The 21683-nt window shown below is 37.8% G+C and overlaps 1 protein-coding gene and 1 long non-coding RNA gene across 4 annotated transcripts in view; one reads left to right on the forward strand and one right to left on the reverse strand.

Annotated features, from left to right (window-relative positions):
• Positions 1–13280, forward strand: part of mib1 (MIB E3 ubiquitin protein ligase 1) — a 74751-nt gene extending 61471 nt beyond the window's left edge. Inside the window, exons 16-22 of one of the 3 annotated variants that reach the window (XM_082173946.1) lie at positions 4366–4547; positions 4718–4907; positions 5003–5081; positions 6272–6391; positions 9741–9899; positions 10297–10397; positions 11482–13280. In XM_082173946.1, coding sequence (XP_082030072.1) covers positions 4366–4547; positions 4718–4907; positions 5003–5081; positions 6272–6391; positions 9741–9899; positions 10297–10397; positions 11482–11622 — 972 coding nt within the window. In that variant the 3' untranslated portion in view covers positions 11623–13280. The remainder of the gene's footprint in view (positions 1–4365; positions 4548–4717; positions 4908–5002; positions 5082–6271; positions 6392–9740; positions 9900–10296; positions 10398–11481) is intronic. The other 2 variants (XM_082173947.1, XM_082173948.1) reach the window with 2 other exon arrangements.
• Positions 548–16555, reverse strand: LOC309501865. Its single transcript, XR_014207013.1, has 2 exons — positions 15392–16555; positions 548–3225 (listed from the first exon to the last, which is right to left on the reverse strand). It is a non-coding gene; the product is annotated as an uncharacterized lncRNA (long non-coding RNA).
• Positions 16556–21683: the final 5128 nt, after the last annotated feature.

Genomic DNA, 21683 nt, shown 5'->3' on the forward strand with positions numbered 1-21683 from the left:
GCCTTTTACAATCTGTTTAAATATTCCATTAATATTAAAACATTTCTGGATTTTCCATTTTAATGGTAAAATTTTATTTTAGTCATCAAAAAGCATGTTGAATTAATTGAAAAATTAAAAGTAGGGCTGTATACATAATCTAATCGTGATATGGACTAGTCTATGAATATTAAAGTGTAAAAAGAAAAACTGCTGTTTAACCCTTTAGAACCTGAAGCTAAAATAGGTGTTTCTATCTTATCAAATAGATGTGCTATCTTAATGTGCAAGGTGTCATCTTTTTCAGAAAAAGATGAGCTTTCAACAAATTACAGTTATTGACCATTATTGTGTGTGGTGAGTTTGTAAATAGAATTTAAATAGACAAAAATAAAAAAAAGAGAATAAATTTACTGATTTTTATTTAGAAAAAACAGAAAAAATCATGAACGAAATAAACTAACAGTTTAAAGTTGAAAACGAACTATAATACATATATATTATCGTCTTTTTTGTGACATTGGGTTGCACAGTTTTCATTTAGGACACTTCTTTTCATACACGCACACATACAAATGCACGCATTCATAGGCACGCACACATACACATGCACTCACTTACATGCTTAGATACGTGAGAGAGTAACGGCCATCCGCTTCCCAAGTTTCATTAAAAATCATCCCAATCCCCTCTTCTGCTGTCTAACACTTCTTTCGCCATGTATTTGTTTGTTTCTTTTATTATTTTATGCAATCCAAAACACTCTAACCTGCCGCGCGTCGTATCTCTCTGTTCAAATCCTTCCTTCCTGCGCTGCTGTCATTTGCAGACGGAAAGCATGAAATGACTGTAATAAGCCGTATCTTGAACCAAAAAGCGCATGTTGTCTACTGTCAGGGGCAATTTGAATGGTTTTGATAGTGCAAACGGTTGAAGAGTTATGGTCAAATGAATACAGCTTGCTGGTATGTGTCGGCGACGACACAGCCGGTTCTAAAGGGTTAAATATGAAGTCTGTATGTTCTGCACATCATAGGGCCCTAAAAATGTAATTTTTGTGAAACTTAAATGAATTTTTTTAATTTATTTTTTATCAAAAATACCATCCAAACTAACTGAACGCTTACATCAAGACTCAGGTCTCTAAAAAGAGCCCTAAGATCAGTACTAAACACTGAGACGGTGTAGATACTCAGGCTTTTCCCTGTGTTAACAATGATAGATCGCACTCTGCTATAAGAACCATTTCCCTGCTGTCACATGAGTTGCTGGCCCAATGAGCCACAGTTCCTCTGCAGTCTGACGTCCTGTTCACTACACAATCCTTCAGGTGAGACATTCTCCCCTGATCATCCCCTCCCCTTCTGTGGGATTGCATATATTTGTGTGAAATTGAGTGGGTGGAGAAGAAGCAGAAAGAAGACAGCTTTAGGAGACAGCACTCTCCGTAATGCATTGGCACAACGATGGCAATCAAATTACCAAGCCTATGAGCTCTATCAGGGCCGATTTAAAATGCAATGAATACTGTGGTCTCAGGTAAATGGTCCTAAATGTGACAGTATAAAGAGTAAGCACTTCATACAGAACATCGGTGAGCGAAACCAACCATGTCTTGACGTGATGTCACACTGTCAGCTAACAACTCATTACAGCGTTCCTGCTCATACAGTTATATTTAATGGTTTACTGTCTACAGGTTTTGATACACTGCCCTTAAATGGGGTAGTTCATCTGTAAATGAAAATGGTCATTTACTTGCCAATTATTTGAAAATACTACATATTTTAAAAGGTTTCAGTGAATAATTACTTACATTTCTGTCCATTCTTCACACAAAGCTATTGTATGACTTAAGACGACTAGCAACATAGTGAACAATTAGGGCCCTGTCATACACCCGTCGCAATGCAGCGCCACGCGCGACGCAAGTGTTTTTTGCTAGTTTCAGCCCGACGCAGTTTTCATTTTCACATCCTGCGCCACGTTGTTTAAATAGCAAAAGCATATGCGTCCATGGGCGTACTGGTCTGAAAACGAGGTGTGTTCAGGCGCATTGTTGGCGCGTTGCTATTTTGAGGCAACTCAAATAGACTGAGCCATTGACCAACTGATCTAATGTCAATGGCGCAATATTTTTGTTGTTATTTTTAAAGGGTCAACAACGCGTGTACACTTTGTCCCGTAGATGTTCTGCTCGCGCACTTTAACCTCACGCATGAACAGATCTGTTTCCTCGCTAGAGAAGTGTTCAGTTTTTCTGCTTGCAAATTCCGCCATGTAAATAGGGAATCCGCCATGGCGCGAGCGCAACTGGCTTTTAAAGGGAATGGGAGATGAGACTCTGATTGGTTTATTGCACGTTACACCCACGTTACACCCATTACTCATTAAGAGAATAGGGACAACCCTTTTAGACCATGGGCCGGGCGCACAGACCATTTTTCCCGTCGTAAAAATAGCAAAAGTGGATTCGGACACGCCCTAAGTGCACTTGCGCCGTGCGCTTAGATCGGTAAAATAGGGCCCTTAATATGCTTTTATGCTGCTTTTTGAAGCTTGAAATGTCCAGCTCACAGGATTCAATCCCCTTTTGTGTTTTAAAAAAGAAAAGTAAGAGAGTTTAGTTTTAGGCTGTTTATTTTGGTAGACAAAAAAAAGAGGGCGGGGCTTATTTGGTACAGCTGATAGATCACATCTCAACTGATCTGCATGTTTTCTCTCGAGTGCTGCTGCTGTTAGGCTTTAATTCTCCCATGAGTGCCATTGTTTCTTAGGCATCCCGCAGCACTTATCGGTGACCTCCCATCCCGCAGCGTTTCTTTATCTTCATTAACACATTATGCTATCAATACACACTGGATCAACTGTCAGAAACTGTCTCACCTTAACGTCTGACACCAGACAGACTGACGATGCCGGTCCCGTGCACCCTATCTGTTACAGCCTTTGTAGTTCTTCTTACGCCTGACCCCAGCCCTGCCAGTTCACATCATCGCCACCCCCACGGCTGTCGTAAATCATGCGTTGTGTGACAGGAGGCTGCTTCCAGGCCAGCAGTCTGCCATTTATTAACACAAACAGTGTGACAAATCTCTCTCCCTATCAAACCATCACACTTACCGCATGCAGCAGATGGAGAGTCGAGCCATCCATTTAAAACACTCCACTGAAGCCATCAGTATGCCGAAGTCTGCCCACTTTCATCTCAATATGGTCCATAGCTTTTCATCACTTCAGTTGAATCTGTTAAACCAACATTACATCATTGACATGAGTGGGGCTCTTGTGTTTCTTTAAGAAAAAGTCAATTACTGATCTTTTATTGCGGTTAAGACAAGCATCACTGAGAGTTTTGCTTATGTTGCTTAACAGTGATTTCAGTTAAGTGATTTTTATATTTTTTTCACCTGGTGAATGATAAAATTGACAAAATCTTGCATTGAAGAAGGAACCCGAGCCATATCTAGAAACTTGGGTGTTTGACACTTGACTTGGCCAGTAAAAAGAAACTCCGAACAATTGTATAGCAACATCTCTAAAAAACACCACCACCCAGAACAGCTTTCTGTTGCTACACCCTAGCAACCACCCACAACATAACATTTCATTAAAAAAAAACGTATATTTAATGCACTAAATGTCTACTGATGTGTTCTTCTCTGGTATTAGGACAAATACCTAACTTTGTTTGTCTTAAAGGGTTAGCTTACCCAAAAATGAAATTGTCTTCAATTACTCATCCTCATTTCTTTCCAAACCCATAAGACTTTTATTCATCTTTGAAACACAAATGAAGATATTTTTGAGTAATTTCTGTCACTCTATTGAAAGTCCATTCAACCAAAACTTAATTAAGACTTTGTAAATGTTACTGTATGAATTGAACTGTTTAATCCAGGCCTTCTGAAGCGACACAATCGCTTTTGAGCTTGAACGCTTAAACATTAACACACACGAAGACCAATTCCTCATGTTTAGCAAGCTTGTCTGAGGTTGTTCTTGCACGTCAAGCAAGTATGATTTAGCTTCCGTTTATCATATTCTGTGTGCGTTGATCAATGTTTATATGTGAATAAAAGTAAATTAGATCTGTTCATCATATAAAGCGAATATGCTTCTTCAGAAGACTTGGATTACACCAATCAATTCATACAGATTATGGCTACTAGTAACTTTTTGAAGCATCCAGGTTTTGGTTGCATGGGCTTGCAATGGAGGAACAGAAATCTCGGTGTCTCGGAAAGGAAAACGGTGTCTCTGCACTGTTCTCATTTTAAAAGCGTGGTGTAATTATTCAAACTTCAGCATGATAAATTGTGAGTTTCTTTTACAGATAACCTATATTAAGCTATAGTATTTGACACTGTGGTTGCATCTTCACAGTTGATCATGGGACTGGGCACTCAGGGGGCTGAGAAGAAGAGCGCAGCTTCTATCGCTTGTTTTTTGGCGGCCAACGGAGCTGACCTCACCATCCGAAACAAGAAGGGCCAGTCTCCTCTGGACCTGTGCCCTGACCCCAGCCTCTGCAAGGCTCTAGCTAAATGCCACAAAGAGAAGACCAGGTATGAACGTCTGTTATCAACCAGTAGGGGATCTATTGAAGCTTAGTTGAATTCGGCTCCATGATGCGTTTCCCTGCTATGTATAACGGCTTTTCTCCATCTGCACTTTATATATTTGTATATCTCAATCAATATTTTGTTCTCCCTCCCACTTAATCTCTTGCTCTCAGTGGGCAGGTTGGCTCCCGCAGCCCGTCTCTAAACAGTAATAATGAGACTCTTGAGGAATGCATGGTGTGCTCGGATATGAAAAGGGACACACTTTTTGGCCCCTGCGGTCACATCGCCACCTGCTCTCTCTGCTCGCCTCGCGTCAAGAAGTGTCTCATTTGCAAAGAACAGGTCCAGTCTAGAACCAAGGTATAGAAACCCTCCTCACTAATTTCTTTTGTCCATGCATGTGTTCCTTATGTGCCATAGTGAAGATGTTTTTGTTTTTTTTACTTCACCCACAGATTGAGGAGTGTGTGGTTTGCTCTGATAAAAAGGCAGCGGTGCTCTTCCAGCCCTGCGGTCACATGTGCGCTTGTGATAGTAAGTCATCTTTCTCTCTCTCCTCCCACACCTCACCTCGTCTTTCATCACCCCGTGTGATTTGTCTCTCATCCAGCTTAAAAAGCTCGTTCGGTCATCTGACTTGTCAGAACGTCACATCACACATAACATGACTATGATACAGATAAAGGCATCTAGGTGTGCACACACGGGATGAGCATAAGATATGGGTGAATATGGAGTCATTTTTCACTGCATAATCAGAAGAAAATTAGCATTTTAGGACCATTTTATTAAATGTGATAAAATTTGATGGCATTTAACCACAGTTCCACCCAAAATTACCATTATTGTTATGCAGTTTTATCACTTAAAAATAAAAATATATATTATTTCAGTAAATGTTTTATATATTATATAAAATATATGCAGTAATATTATAAGTAAAACGTCTGCATTACAGTTATGGCAGTTTGGGGTCAAAATGCATTTATGAATGTCACAATGCATTCACACAATAAAGCTTAAAGTTTCTTTACAAAACAAGTATGACAATGATCTATTGTTTATACTTCACTGCACATGTTTCCATTAGTGTCCAAGTTTCCCCTTTTTAATTGATGGTAATGAATTTGAAAGGCTAACATCTGTGTAGGTGTTCAGCTACAACTAATTGCTTTGATAGTTTTACATTTTTTTATATATTTTTAATATGGTATTACTGTAGAATTGTAGCAAATGGCTGTCTTATTCAGTTTTGAACATTTTTGAAAAGGTATGTAAACGTGCAAATTGGCCTGTAGGTGCATAGAGTTTGGTGGAATTTGTGTCTGTGTAAGAAGTACATTCATGTAAATTGAAAGTAGTCATTGGAAGCATTTTATGCTAAAGCAATGATAAATGATCCACAGTTTAGCACTCATAAACTGCTGTTGTGTTCACTGTGAAAAAGTGTCCCAAGCATCAAGAAATGTGTCCTAGCGATTAAAAAAAAAAAAAAAAAAAACTGTTATTGTACAATAAATCTCTTATTTACTTTGTGTTTACACTTTTTGGTTATAATGAAAGGATTCAAGAGCATGCAGCTAGCATTGAACAAAACAAAACCTTCATTTTGACTTACTTGCTACATGCTAAAAGAATGAACTATCAATGATCCAGTAGGCTTTATAGGATTAAGAAGCTAACCCACTTTGTGTGTGTTTGCGCATCTGTGTGTGTTCCCGCAGACTGCGCCAGCCTGATGAAAAAGTGTGTACAGTGTCGGGCCGTGGTGGAGCGCCGCACTCCCTTCGTTTCGTGCTGTGGAGGGAAAGGTATGGAGGATGCCACTGATGATGAGGACCTTAGTGAGTGAACTTCCACACGTTCCCGTTTTTTTATTTCTCTTTCCTCTCTCTCTTCCTACGTTCTCATGTCTCTCATGTTTGATATTTACGTTGGCTTTGGTTGGTGCTTCTCTGTTTCTATTGCCCACACTCATTTCTCTCTCCATTGTTATGACTAATCTGTTATTTCCCAAATGTGTTTTCATGACTCCAATCAGACGTGTAGCCCCTCCTCTTAATGCATAATATCAACACCCTGGAATGAGCTTCGTAACTGCTCTGGAATGTCTTCGTAACATGCGCTGCAAGTTCTAAGGATTTTTGGGAAGCCACTCCAAGCAGACGACTGAAAATGCATTCATTTTTCACAGAAAGCATAGAATATTTCTATAATTGGACACGCCAAAGGGGCTATGCGAGATTTATTTTAGTCCCATCTCTTTTTTTCTTCTTTTTTTTAAGTTGTGATTCACTACTATTTGTTACAACATCATTCCTTTGTATGTGATCATGACACTGCCCATGTTTTTTATGTTGGTTTAGTTTGAGTTCAAAGGGATACTGGTGTAAGTTCACTTTTTTTTAATACAGTGTTTATTTATAGAGAGGAGGATCTGTTTCTTGTTAGCCTCGCTTAGATGTCCAACACATTCATCCACGCTGACATCTCTGCTGACCCTCAGACATGCTGATCCACAAAAACACACACACACCACACACACACACACACTCGCACACAGTCCAGTCAGCAGAGGAATGTAGCCTTTAGCTCTTATCTGGGTCTGTCTTTAGTGCCTGAGCTCTGTTTGTTGTAAGGCGCCACTTTTCCACACACACAAGACCGAAGCAGCATCTCATATAGACCTAACACAGTCCGCCCCCCCCCCTCCATGTAGACGAAGCAATGAGAGAGAAATGCCACCATAGATGGGATTCTCTCCTGCTTCAGTCACTCTGAAGACTAAAGCACTTCAATCCCCACATACAAGAGGCTCCTCGCTCTAAAAGTGGACGCGATAAACTGCCATCTGAAGGCTGTGGCCAATTGCATGCCTAGAACTTTAATTTCCACCGAAGGGAACTTGAATATGAACACCGGAAACATCCACTAATCATGCTGCTAGACAGATTCTACATCATTTTTGGAAAGTAAGAGTGGGGGGACTGTGAAATGATCCAGTGTTGTTAGCCGACCCCTGAAGCCAAGAAATGTTTCTCACTATGCCACCATTAATTTCCCATTTAGCGAATATCCATCTAATTTTTTCCAACTTGTCAGGCTCAAAATTAACCAGTCTGTCTTCTTTCACACTAATCCATCATAAAAATCTCCCTTTCAAGCCTCTCAACGCCCATGGTCTCTAAAACCTTTGCAATAAATGTTTTTCCACTGAATGAAAACCTTAAAATTAGGGATGCACGATACCATATTACTATTATTAGAAATGTTTAAATTCCAATATATATCTAATATCATCCTATATATATATATATATATATATATATATCGGACGATATTAGAGTTTTATATGTGCATGCTCATATCCCCCTATTTTTACATTTAGATTACCTTTGCCATCATATAAATCTCGCTTAAAAATAACTTAATCTGCAGCAAATCTCTAAATTGAGTATTTACCCGATTCAGATCATCAGCTCTTTAGGTGAGAGCTTCATGAACTGAACTGAGTGTGTCAGATAAGAGAGACATGTGAACTGTGCAGAGCGGTGGGTCCCCAGGACCAGGATTGAACCTCTGGTGTAGAATTTTCCATTTATTGATTATTATTGGATCTTGAGGACAATCCTCTCACCCTCTTGCAGTCCCAGATATATGTGACTTCTGTGGAACAAAAAGATTGGTCCTACTTTTGATTGAGTGTCCTTAACTACTATCATTGGTTACTAACGTACTAACATTTAAATAAATAAAAAAAACACTTTATTTTACAGTGTCCTTGTTACATGTACTTACCATAGTAATAACAGTAAATTACAACCAATAATAATATAACCCTCAACCAAATCCTAATCCTACCCTAACCCTATAGTAAGTACATGTAGTTGCTTAATATTTCTCTGTACTTAAATATATAATTACACTGTAACAATGACACCTTAAAATAAAGAGTAACTACAGATTTTATCCAATATTCTTGTTGTGTAAATACATGTTTTTACATTGTACTTAAAATGCCTGCATGCAGTTACATCTGTAATTCATTTCTGTGATTACATCTATAATTACAATGTTAACCCCTACACCTTAACCCACCCTTAAACCTACCCATACCACCAGAACTGTCCCTCACCGTACACGTATCCCACCTCAATAGAAGCACATTTGTTTTGCAATACATTTTGGTTACACTTTATTTTAATTTGTCCTTGTTAATGTAATTATACATTTAAGTACTGAGTAATATTCATTAACTACATTTACTTTTCGAAAGGGGAAGGTTTGTTACTTGTAATTATGCATAACTTACTATTAATAATACAGTAAGTACATGTAACATATGTAACAAGGACAATGTCAAATAAAGTGTTACCTTTTTTTATGTTAGTTACATAGTTGTTAAAGACACCATATATAAAGTGTGACCCAAAGGTTTTTAGAAAAATAATCCATCTCTGAGTCCATATAATGCAAGTCGATGGGACCCTCAATGTTGACGCTTCAAAAATGATTAAAAAAAAACCCACAATGGTAACCCATAGGAGCCCAGTGGGTGAATCAATGTCTTCTGAAGCAAAACGACAGGTGGGCGTGAGAAAAATACTAATATTAATATTTGAAACGTTTTAAACCATAAACCATCGCTTCTGGCCAACTGTCCTCTACGCTTCTGCGTCACTTATCCTGCGAGCTTGGCCGGAAGTGATTGTTTAAAGTTTAAAATATTAGAATTTTCCAACACACCAAATTTTTTGTTTTAGAAAGCATTGATTCATCCACTAGGGTCGTGTTCGATATTGGTGTTTTTAAAGCATCAACTTTGACTGTCCCATCCACTTGCATTATAAGAACTCACAGAGATGGATTACTTTCCTAAACATCTTTGTATCCATCTGCGTAATGAACGTCATATACATCTGGGATAGCATGAGGATAAGCAGATTAATTTTTGTGTAGTATCCTTTTAACATGGAAGTAATTATCGACTATCAGGCCAAATTTTTATATCAGTGCATCCCTACTTAAAAGCTTTCTTTTATGATAGTGATTTTCGTCACTTCTGCAGAATTGCTGTGGAGGATAGTCCTGCACCCATAATTGGATAGCTTGATGAACAAGCCCTCCCATGTGTCAAATACTTGCGTTAACTTGCTCTTCCCTTTGCTCCCTCTAATGAATATTTATAACTAGCGTATACCACAGGCCAGGCTGAATTGGCTCCTGAGCCAACAGCAGGGGTACGTGCAATACGTAACACTGTGGCTGGTTGCTTCTCAGCAGGGAGCTCTAACTCATTGGCAGGGGGGTCGCAGGATCTTCTCCAGCCCAACAATCTGGCACTAAGTTGGTGTAAGTATTCTATTAATCACCCCAAGTTCTTCCTGCCTCAACTTCTTCCTGCTCCTTTGGGCTCAAAGTCCCTATCTCCACCCCAACATACGTCATTCTCACTGGCCCACACTTTATGAATTAAAGTAGCCGTTAAGTGGGACCATAAGCCTGCTTGCGGCATGCTGCGATTCAGTGCTATGGGTTGATTTCACACCACAGTGCCCCATATACGCCATGTAAAGTATCAGAACAGGCACAAAACTTCTAGAATCAAGCTATTCCTCTGTAAAATTTGCCAAGTTAGAAGACTCTGCGGTCTGCAAATGCTGAGGCCCAGGGGTCCACTTTCACCAACTTCATGATGAACTGTTGACCCGCTTAAACTTTTCTCAATGGCCTATGCTTTGCTTTTCAGCCAGTGGAAATATCCCAGCTTTGCAGAGGGACAAAGACAACACTAATGTCAATGCAGATGTACAGAAGTTACAGCAGCAACTGCAGGATATCAAAGAGCAGGTGAGCGTCGCAGTTTGAAGCGATTCACTCGTTTCCTTGATGCATCGACAACAAACCCTGCCGATATTTAGTTGTCAAAAAGTAATGACTTCAGTACCAAGTCGGTTCTGACATTTTTTAAATGTGACGATACCAGCATTTCCCTCTAGCATTTTGAGCGCTGTTGAACGGATTCTTAAACATCTCTGATTGGCCATTGCATCCACGCGCTCAACATATATGTCTCTGATTGGCTACAATGATCATCAATGACATCTTTGACACTCTTGACAATGGCCAATCACAGACATATATGTTGAGCGCGTCAACACAATGGCCAATCAGAGACATATATGTTGAGCGCGTCAACACCATGGCCAATCAGAGACATATATGTTGAGCGCGTCAACACCATGGCCAATCAGAGACATATGTTGAACACGTCAGCACCATAGCCAATCAGGGGTGTTTAAGAATCCGTTCAACAGTGCTCAAAATGCTAGAGGGAAACAATGGTATCGCCACATTTTTAATATTACAGACTTGGTACCAAAGTCGGTACTTTTGACAACTCTACTTTTGAATCGTGAATTGTTTGTCGGTCAATAATCGGTTTAAAATTCTAACATTTAATGAATCGCAATCCTGTATCATTCAGTTTTTTTTTTATATATATATATATGAACATTACATTAGTTAGACATGCCAGTTAACAGATACTTAATGGAGACTCTAATACGCACAGAATTGTAAAAAATCCGCCTTGACAAGTTTTCACGTTCCCACAGTCTGTCTTAAGTGAGCGTAAACGTGTGTTAGGTCTTAAAGTGACAGCAGCCTAATGTACCTGCTACTGTATGTAGTCTTAATGTTAATCAAACAACAAAAGAAAAACGGAATCACTGCTCTTGACTGAATAACTTTTGTAGCTTTCTGTAAGTTTAATTAACACAGTGAGGACTATGCAGGGTTTTTATTTTGCATTTGATTACTCAATTTCAATTGTAAAATTTCACTGGCATCTAAAGTTACAACGTATTCTTTTCTGATCAACTTTTTTCCAGCAAAAAAAAAAACTCATTTAACATGTTTGCCTTCCACTTAGACCATGTGTCCCGTGTGTCTGGATCGCCTAAAAAACATGATCTTCATGTGCGGTCACGGCACTTGTCAGCTTTGCGGAGACCGAATGAGCGAGTGCCCCATCTGCCGCAAGGCCATCGAACGTCGCATCCTGCTTTACTAGAGCGCCAGGCCATCGCAACCTCCCTGTTTTTCAGCCACAGTCTGCGCTGCTGCTCTCATAAGCACCTTTCCTGTATCCGCAAGGCTCTCCGTGTCTCACGCTAAGCTAAGAGACATCAGTGTTACGCCATCCATCTTTATTTGATCTTTTAGCCTCAATATTTGTCCGGTTTACTTCAGTTTTCTGTTTGCTTGGATTATGTTCACCACAAGGAGGAAGAAACTTGCTTAACTACTCCATCTTGCCATTTTATTCATGCAGGTGCCCGCATTTTTCTGCCGCGAGTAGTTCAGCTCCACCTACAAGACATGAACTGACACTGTCAGGGTCTGCTAATGTTTCATGTTTTTATTATGTCAGTGTATTATGCTTATATATCCTGATGCAAACAGTTGAATCTACAGTATCTGTGTCTGTCATGATACAGCATGGTGAATTTAGGACATGACTGAACTCTAAGAGTCCTATTGAAGCTTTGGATATTCATTTTGAAATCTCATTTTGTGTGACGTAGCGTTCAGTTCCAAATAACGTGTAAAAGCATCTGCATTTACTTGTCCTGTCTAAACAGTGGAATAAAAAAAAAACATTCGCCTTTTAGCAGTACTGTTAGTATAACATTGCATGTTCCTCTCTTGAATTGCTGCTGTACTACAGTATATACACAGTATTATTGTCAAACCCATGGTGGTGATTGGCTCGTCATCTGATCAATACAGGAAAGTGCATGCTTTCAATGCAACTGATCCCTGTTGTCTTTAAAAGGATGTTCATTTACTTAACAAGCATCATTATTGGATTGTTCTCCGGCAGTCTTGCTTTATGCACCATATTGTCTTGCTAGATATTTAATACAAAAAGGATTTGAAAAGAAACTGCTGGTTTTGTGCCATTGTTCCAAAAACATGAAGACGTTTCATTACCTTTTGGGAATAAGATGCTGTTTAACGATATACTAGTTAATTTATGTATTTTTACCTTTTTTCCACTGAATCTCGATGACTTGGAATATACAAAGAATATCACCTGCAAGCTATACATGTTAAATGGGGCCTTAATTTAATTAGGCCACAAGAAAGCCTGATCAAAAAGAATTTGTAGCTGTGGACTGTTCCTCAAAATAGTCTTTCATTAACAATTTGGCATCTTTCTGTGCTTGTCCAAATATATTTTGAAGACCTGTATTTTCCCACGTTTCCTGTTCCCATCTAGGAGGAGGTTTAAAGTTACTTCTACAGTTGTTTGATGGCATGTTTCATTACAGTGACTCAACTCATTTTTACTGGAAGCAAAAGTAGTTTCATACTTTACCTTTTAAAGAGTTGTATCATTTTTCACAGATTTTGTGATCTTTCTTTTTCAGTATCAGTCTCTCTGTGTCATTTTAACATTAAAAAGTAGATGCACTAATATACCTTAATGGTAGAATTGTTTTGTCATGGTTACTCAAAACAGTCTGTTTTACACCTTATTTTCAGAACACAAAAAACTGCCCTGGTTTAAACAAAACATACTTTTTTTTTTTTTTTGAAAGAACGAATGAATGTTTGATGTATGATGTACAACATTTATCATGGGAGAAATTCCTTTTGCCCTGTATTGAAATTTGCTTTGAATATGCATTGCCGAATAAAGATCTAACAAAATGGCGCACAGTACTTTGCAAAAGATATTGCACTTTCATCTTTAATTTTGACTTCCGCAAGACTAAATGTCGCTTCAGTTGTCACCATCAAATGATCATAATGGAAAAAAACCCAGAATTGAACGGTACACAATATAACTTTTTTTTCTTTCAAAATTGAAATGCATCAATCCTTCTTCCAAAACATCTTTGTCTTGCCCTGATTCACCTATAGTACGTATAAGTGATGATATTTTAGACCTGTCGGGATGGTTTTCGCGGGAAATTGTGTACATATGTCACTTGCCTGTGCGTCTCTTCATATCCGTAAATAGAGAAATGTTGCTACTTTGATACGTGTTTAGTATGTGAGTGGAATAGGTTAGTTGTCACAACGAGTGAGAAAGGTTGAGATGGAGCAGCTAAATCTCGAACCTCCGGGAATCACCAGTTTAAAAAAAAACGCTGAACATGAACAAAAAGAGAACATGACAGAGCTCTTAATAAAACAAGAATCATTGCCTTGGTTTTTTGAAGATGGCGAGAACTGAGGGATTTTGAGTAAATGGAAATGAACTGTTTGTATTTGACATTCAGTTATGTTGTACAATTGAAAGACTGTCTGCAACTAGCACAGCACAAGTAGAAAGATACTTGTTACTGCACTGGCTTTAGCACAGCTATTGCTCATTGGACATATATGACCCTGGACCACTAAACCAGTCACATGGGTCAATTTTTATAAATTGAGACTTAACGTCACCTGAAAGCTGAATAAATAAGCTTTCCCTTGACGTGTGGTTTGTTACGATAAGACAATATTTGGCCGAGATACAACTATTTGAAAATCTGGAATCTGAGGGTGCAAAAAAAAATCGAAACATTGAGAAAATCGCTTTTAAAGTTCTACGTTTATGTTGGCGATTGTGCTGCATTCACTCACAAAAATAAATGTTTTATATATTTATGGTAGGAAATTTACAAAATCTTCATGGAACATGATTTTTGGCATAAAAGTCAAATCAATAATTTTGATCGATTGGATTGATCGATTTGATTTATTGCCACAAATATACCTTTGGGACTTGTGACTGGTTTTGTGGTCCAGGGTCTCATATAGCCTCACGCATCACAGTCTTAATACATGTAGCCATCCATAACCTAACCATAAGATCTACTCTTCAGCACAATGGTAACCATAAAAACTTCAAATTCTTTTAAATGTCAAACATAACTGAACATTAACAGGACTTTCCCTTCACTCAAAAACTTACAATTAATTATTCATTTTAACACCTACTCTCCTGATCCAGCCATATGGGAACTAAAAATCCCCCGCCCATGTTCAGTTAATGCAACAAAAATCATTCACGTAATCCCAACACAAATGGATTGAGTAAATTTCTATTTGAAATATATTTAAGTGTATTGAACACAATGAAATTAAATGAGCAATTGTGTTGCTTTAGCTCATTTTAATTAAGTAATTTGAACAAGCAGCAAAAATAAATGTTTTCCAGTGCAGGTGGATATAAGTTGTAATATGTAGCTCTCTAAGAGGTTCATTGTAAACAGTATCGATTGTGAAAGGTAATTTCATTATGGCTGTTAGCGCTGTACTGGAATTTATTTTCAAAGAAGTATCGTGTCTATTATTGGGTACAGCTTCAGTCTTCAGCTAGTCAGCTTGAGATCCTTTCCATCTAAACTGGTTATATCTCTTAACCTAGTGAATGTTTTATGAGCAGTAGGATAACCAACGTTTGTAACACCAATTAAAAAATATCAGTGTTTCCATTTGGTCATAACAACAGCATACAATTTTGGTAACACTTTATTTTGATGGTCCCTTTTGACTATAAGTAACTTTGCAACTATATGTCAACTAACTTTCATTGGAGTATAAGTAGACTGCTTAATATCTGCAAACACTTTATTGTGACGGTCCTCCAACAGACACTCTACTGACTACAAGTAATTTTGCAACTACATGTCAACTTAATCTAACCCTAACCCTACCAGTCTATTAATACTTAACTAACACTAATGAGAGTTAGTAGACATGTAGGTGCAGCGTACTTATAGTCAACAGAACGTGTTAAAAGGGACCATCAAAATAAAGTGAAACCAAATTTTTTAACTTACATGCCCAGATGACATCATTTTTGGGATTTCCATCCATTCGTCGTGAACCATATTCATCCGCAGAGCCGAAGCACAACCAAAACAATGTTCTTTCGCAAAACCCATGCAGTTTTGTTTTTTAACCGCTAGAGGGCCAAACGTTACATGGTGTTCATTTAATGTTGGATCATTACAATTCCCAGAGACGACCCTTCACAATAGAGTAGAAAAATGGCAGGTAGTCTAGGTTACCCGGGGTCTTGTGCCTTTAAAATAATCCAATAGAAAACGATCCATGTGTGGTCATGCATTAAAACATTTAAGATTAAACTTAACTCGTGTCCATAGAGAAAGATGTGATGGGAAAACTCAGCATGACATCTCTTGAGCCTTGGTTGTTACTGAGAGCTTTTACATCCTGCCTATCGACCGATTCATTGAGCGACCTCTTACTGAGGAAGATCCCGAAGATCTTTCTTCTGAAAACCCGCCGATCCTTGATTCTGGCATAGTACGTTAATAGTGATTTAGTGATAACATCTTGTTAATATCCCACGTGCTGCACAAGTGTTTTGAGCCGCGCTGCATCAGCGAACAAGTCTTCAGAGCGTTTCGGATAGAGAAAAGAGCTTAATGGAGCTGATTATAGAAATGGGCCTCAGTGGGATGTGCTGACATGTAGTTGGCCGTCCTTCATCCTGACTGTGGCCATTGCACCACAGAGTAGTGTCTGTTTTGTTTAGGATATGTTATGTTGTATTGACACCTCTGATTTAATCTGATCATACACTATGTACAAAAGTCATTAGTGTGCGAAAAGGTTTTTTAATGTTTCTGAAAGAAGCCTCTTATGCTCACCAAGGCTGCATTTATTTGATCAAAATACAGTAAAAACAACAACAAAAAAAACAGTAATATTATGAAATTTGAAATAACTGTTTTCTATTTAACTATATTGTCAAATGCAATATATTCCTGTGATTAAAGCTGAATTTTCAGCATCATTACTCCAGTCTTGAGCATCTTCAGAAATTATTATAATATGCAGATTTGGTGTTAATCAGTTATTGTCTGTGCTCAAGTTATAACAATGGTTCTTATCAATGTTAAAAACATTGTTTTCTGATGCTTAATATTTTTGTGTTAACCATGATAGCTTTTTTTCAGGAGTCTTTGATTAATGGAAAGTTCAATGAACAGCAAAAAAAAATTGGATTGTATGTATGGATATGAATAAGCTGTATTCATCCATGGACTGTATAGATTTGAATAAGCAAACACTTAAGAGTCAATGATTGGATTATTATCGCCGTGATTGTTATATTTCTAGCATGTTATATGTTTGGCAACAGAAACTGGATGCACCTCTTGATGGTAATAAAATCACAACATTTTCCATCAAGAGGTGCATACATTTTTGGTCCAGATCTTGTATTGCCAATGCAAGAGTCCAGCACTCTGTAAAGTCTCCTCAGTCACATCCCAAAGACTTTCAGTGAATTTAAGCTCTGGACTCAAAGGAGCAAATTCATTTGTAAAAATGATTCTTCAAGCTCCTCCCTATAATTTTTTCATAGTTTCAGCCTGATGAATATGGCCGTGATGTGTCTTCCTACATGGATGTTAAAGAAATGAAAAGCTACACACTGTCATTTAGGGTTAGAAGAACTGATGTCAAACATATGCTAGAAACATAATAATCACTGAAATAATGATCCAATCGTAGACTCTTAAAGTCCCCCTGCAGTCAATAATTTTATCCTTTAAAACTCATCTTTGATCACCAAAATGACATATTTAAACCTTTTTTTTTTTTGCTGTGAAAAATTCTTCATGCCTTAAAATACTGTAGCTTGAATGTAACTCTACACCCTTGCTTCATTTAATATATGTGGACTCATGAATATGCTAATTAGCCCCGCCTCCACTCACTCAAGCTCACAGATTCACTCGGTCAACTTTATGTAGTAAACGCTGCCCAATGGTGTCGCTCTTTACAACGTCGGACACATAACGATAATTCATATGATTAGCCTTTTGCTTGACTACGTTATCAAACAGCTAATAATGTGTTGCTAATGTTACACAAACCATGTTCACATTCACATCTCAGTCTGCCTTCAAACAATCATCAGAAACGCTTTGAACAAGAACGTCAGTGGAGAAAGGCATATAGTTCATCATAACATCGTAATATTCATCATACACCCGCCGCTATATTGCTAGATATACCCGATTTTTCATATCAATAGAAAAATAAACCGGAATAATCGCAGTTAATGATATGCTAAAGCCCGCCCGCACGTTGATCTGATTGGTTACAAGGTAGTTTGTGACGTCAGAAACACCAGCGATTTTTGAGACTCTCTTTTTTCACTGCAGTTTTAAGAAGAAAATACTCAACAATGGTGTTTGACTTATGAATTTGCACATGGTTTGACTTAAATCATATTAAAAACACCACATAAACAACATTAAAAACACGGGGACTTTAAGTTTTTGCCAATTTAAATCCAAACAGCGACTTTTTTTGGTCGGATAGTGTATATTCAACAAGAAAACAGTTATTTTATTATTAGTCTTTTGGTATATTTAGATCAAATAATTGAGTATAAGAGACCTCTTTCAAAAAACTTGTGACTATATTGTACATCACGAGTCCACCAACATGTCTTAGACTTCGATAAACTTTTAAAAAACAGTATTTCCCAATTTTCTCATGAGCGTCTCTCAATCACAGGCCAGTGTATATGAAATCCCTATTCTGAAAACATGGATATTGTGTAAAGCTTCCTCAGATTACATCGGCTGCACATATTTCTCCACTCTTCCCTACATCTCAGTGTTGTGTGTTAGCAGAGACAGTGTAGATTAGGAGATTTAGGAAGCAATTATCTTCTCAGCGGTCACAGGCCTTCAGTTTGTGAAAGAGGGAGAGAGGGAGACGGAGTGAACGCTGGGTATCAGACACAGACGGAGTCTCCCGCTGAGAGTGACTGACACCAGACTGTGGGGTACGAGAGCCAGATAGATGACTGCTTTATCTTTACAGAGATCACACCTCAGCTAGAGACAGCTAGTACAGAGAGAGGTGTTGCTGTGATTGATTGTGATCCCAAAGTGAAAGTATGAGAAACCCCCACCAGGGGGCAGTGCCTGCTCTCGACACACATCAGAGCAGTGCCTGAGGAGATTGGCACTGTGGAACATTTTGGATGAATCCGAAATACTCTCGAGTTACTTATTTTGAACAGGTAATTCATACGAGACTGCTAAAATAGGATGTTATTATGAGTGTGTGTAGTATGAATGTAATCTGGACGCACTACATCCGCCATGTTGTCATTATCATGTGACCTTTCAGCGTCAGTTGCGTCGCTTCATCTTCATTTACAAATCCTCTCCCGTTGCCTCATGGGATAGTAAAGAGTTCATCATATGCACACTTCAGAATCTCACTGGAAGAAGTAGATCATCTGGGTATTTTTTTTTGCATACTCTTTTATGAGTACTGTGAATTCTGACATACTTCTTTTGTCACATACTGTATTTCGCCTACTAGGCTATAGTAGGCCTATGTGATTTCGGATGCAGCCATAGTTTGATACAACTTCAATCTTTATTTCAGCTGCCTAATATGATTTTGGTGCTAAAAAAACAAACATTTCTTATTATCAATGTTGAAAACTGTTGTGCTGCTAAATATTTTTGTGGAAACGGAGATACTTTTTTTCAGGATTTAGTTTTTTGATGAAATAAAAATGTTTTGTAACATTATAAATGTATTTAATGTTACTTTTGATCAATTTAATGTGCGTTGCTGAGTAAAAATATTTATATCATTTATTAATTTAAGAAAAACGTACTGAACCCAAACTCTTTAATATAAACATTCTTTATCAGCATTAATCGTTGGAGAACCTTTAACATAAAAGCCTTTCCATTCGACAAAAGGTTCTTTAGATTATTAAAATATAGGCTACTTCACACCAAAGAAATAACACTGAAAAGTTCTTTTGGCAGACCAATTTTTTTATTTTATTTTTATGGCATCCCCTTTTTGGAACCTTTACTTTTAAGAGTCTATCCCCCGGTTTCACAGACAAGGCTTAAGCTGGTCTTTGGCTAAAATGCATGTTTGAGCTGTTTTAACTGAAAGCAACTTCTTAAATATGACAGTGTCTCAAGATGACCACCAGTATTGTGTTTTTCTAAAACAATATCATGATTTTAACGGTAAAAGACTGTAAAATGCTACGGTGAAAACTGTTAATTGGTTAACAGAAGGTTTCTGTACTATATACGGTGAATAACTGTGATAGATCTAACCTTACGTTTAACTTTAAATTTAAATTGACAGGTTTTGGAAGTAAAAAAGAACAAAACAACGTCATTGTATAATTTACAGTGAAAAACCATAAATTTACATTCTCACAATTCCCTGTGGGAACATTTGATGTATTTTTGTTGAAATAACTTCATGGCTTCATGTTCTTCAATAATATTTTTCTAATCAGGTATGTACATTAAGGTTTTATGTTACATTTAATGTTGTTAAATGAATGTTTATTGCATTTTTAAAAATTTCATGTGTGTTACCATGATGGTGTTTAGTGTTTGTGTGAATGACACTTGTGTAGCTTCTATATATTAATATTATCTTTCTCAGCTTGTGGAAAAGCTGCTTGTGATAAGCTTTGATTCATCATGTGACTCTCATCACCACTGTGATTGGTGGCTGTCAGTGTATTACAATGGTACAAAACAGATATTAATACTTATATAGGACTAGGTTGTTTATTTTAAGATTGTTTGTTTTTTACTGTAAATTTAAGTCAAGTCTGTAAAACCTAAAATGCTGCTACTGTATTTTTTTACGGTTCATTTCTGACAACCACAGCTGACGTTTTTTTACCGTAAATTTAATGGAATTGTTTTACAGTGTACGTTTATAAAAGCTCCTTAAATGCCCTAATTAAACTAAGGCCTAATCCTGGCTTAGACTAAGCCCTGTCTGTGAAACCGGGCCTATACATTGTAAAAATTGTAATATTATAGAAATTAGAATAATGTATAATATAGGTCCATAGCAATATGACAAAGTTTATTTTTTTTTCTAAAGATGTACAAACTATCCAGGACAATGTATTTTTTTTTAGCACACTTAAAAGCGTTGAATTCCTGACAGAGAAACCAAAGTTTATAAAACGATCCTTATTTGGAATACATCAGCATTCAATAAACTCATCCACCTACGTCAAGCACACGTTTCAGATGCCGCACCTGCTGCTGGAAGACATTGATCCTTGTGTCTGAAGGTCCTCACACGTCACCTCGCTCATGGCAGCGGGGGATATTTACGGCCTGGCGTTAATGACAGGCACGGGCAAAGGCCGCTCGGTCTGGACAGGCTCTTCTGGGAGTGCTGAGAGCGTGTAGGACACAGGGCTCTGGAGTTCGGACCCTACAGACGCCACACAAAGTCATAAAGAGGCCATGTTTTCTCCTCCCTTCGCCATCTCAGCTCTATGACTCTGCCATTTGTTGTGTAGATGCACAGGTCGGCCAAAAGCGTCGGCCTCACTTAAACGATAGTCTGATAAACAAGCTATAGTAGCTCTGCAGGGCCAGTTGCGTAACTGAAGAACTAATCTGACCAAACAAACTTGTATTAAGACTAGTCTAAGCAGTTTGTGCAACTGGCCAGCGTTCCTCATTCACTGCATTTCGCAAGCACCTCGCGTTCACCCTCATGCACAACAAACACCTTTGACAGATGCGCTCGTGCCAAAGTTCCAGGAAGGACGGCTCTCTTGAATTTAAACATTCCTTTGAAGGTGTACATCTCGTTTTGTTCATATTTTAGTACGTAGGCCTACCAAACAAAAGACTCAAACAAGTCTTTTGTTTTGTAGGTAAAAAGGCAAACGGAAGTATATCATTGAGATTGTATTTTGATATATTTTTTTTTTTATACAATGCTTGCTGTATTATCTTAATAATAACTACAGGGTTCGTACAAGGTGCTTAAAGTACTTTAAGTACTCGAATTTTAAGGCCTGAAAACCCTTGAAAACAGCCATATTTACGAGGAGGTACTTGAAAAGTGCATGACTTATTTAAATACAATATACAGTCAAACCAACATTTATTCAGACACTTCAATATTTCTCACATTATCACAGTTTATTCACTATAGTTTAGAAAATGGTAATAAAATATGACAATCAGTTGATATTTCACTGGTTTTGGCCATCCTTCTGTTAGACTGTCAAATGAATTAGGTGGAATAGATGTCCGCTGTTAAATTGTA

This window comes from Leuciscus leuciscus (assembly GCF_965113295.1).
Source record: "Leuciscus leuciscus genome assembly, chromosome: 6".
Taxonomy (NCBI): Eukaryota; Metazoa; Chordata; class Actinopteri; order Cypriniformes; family Leuciscidae; genus Leuciscus; species Leuciscus leuciscus.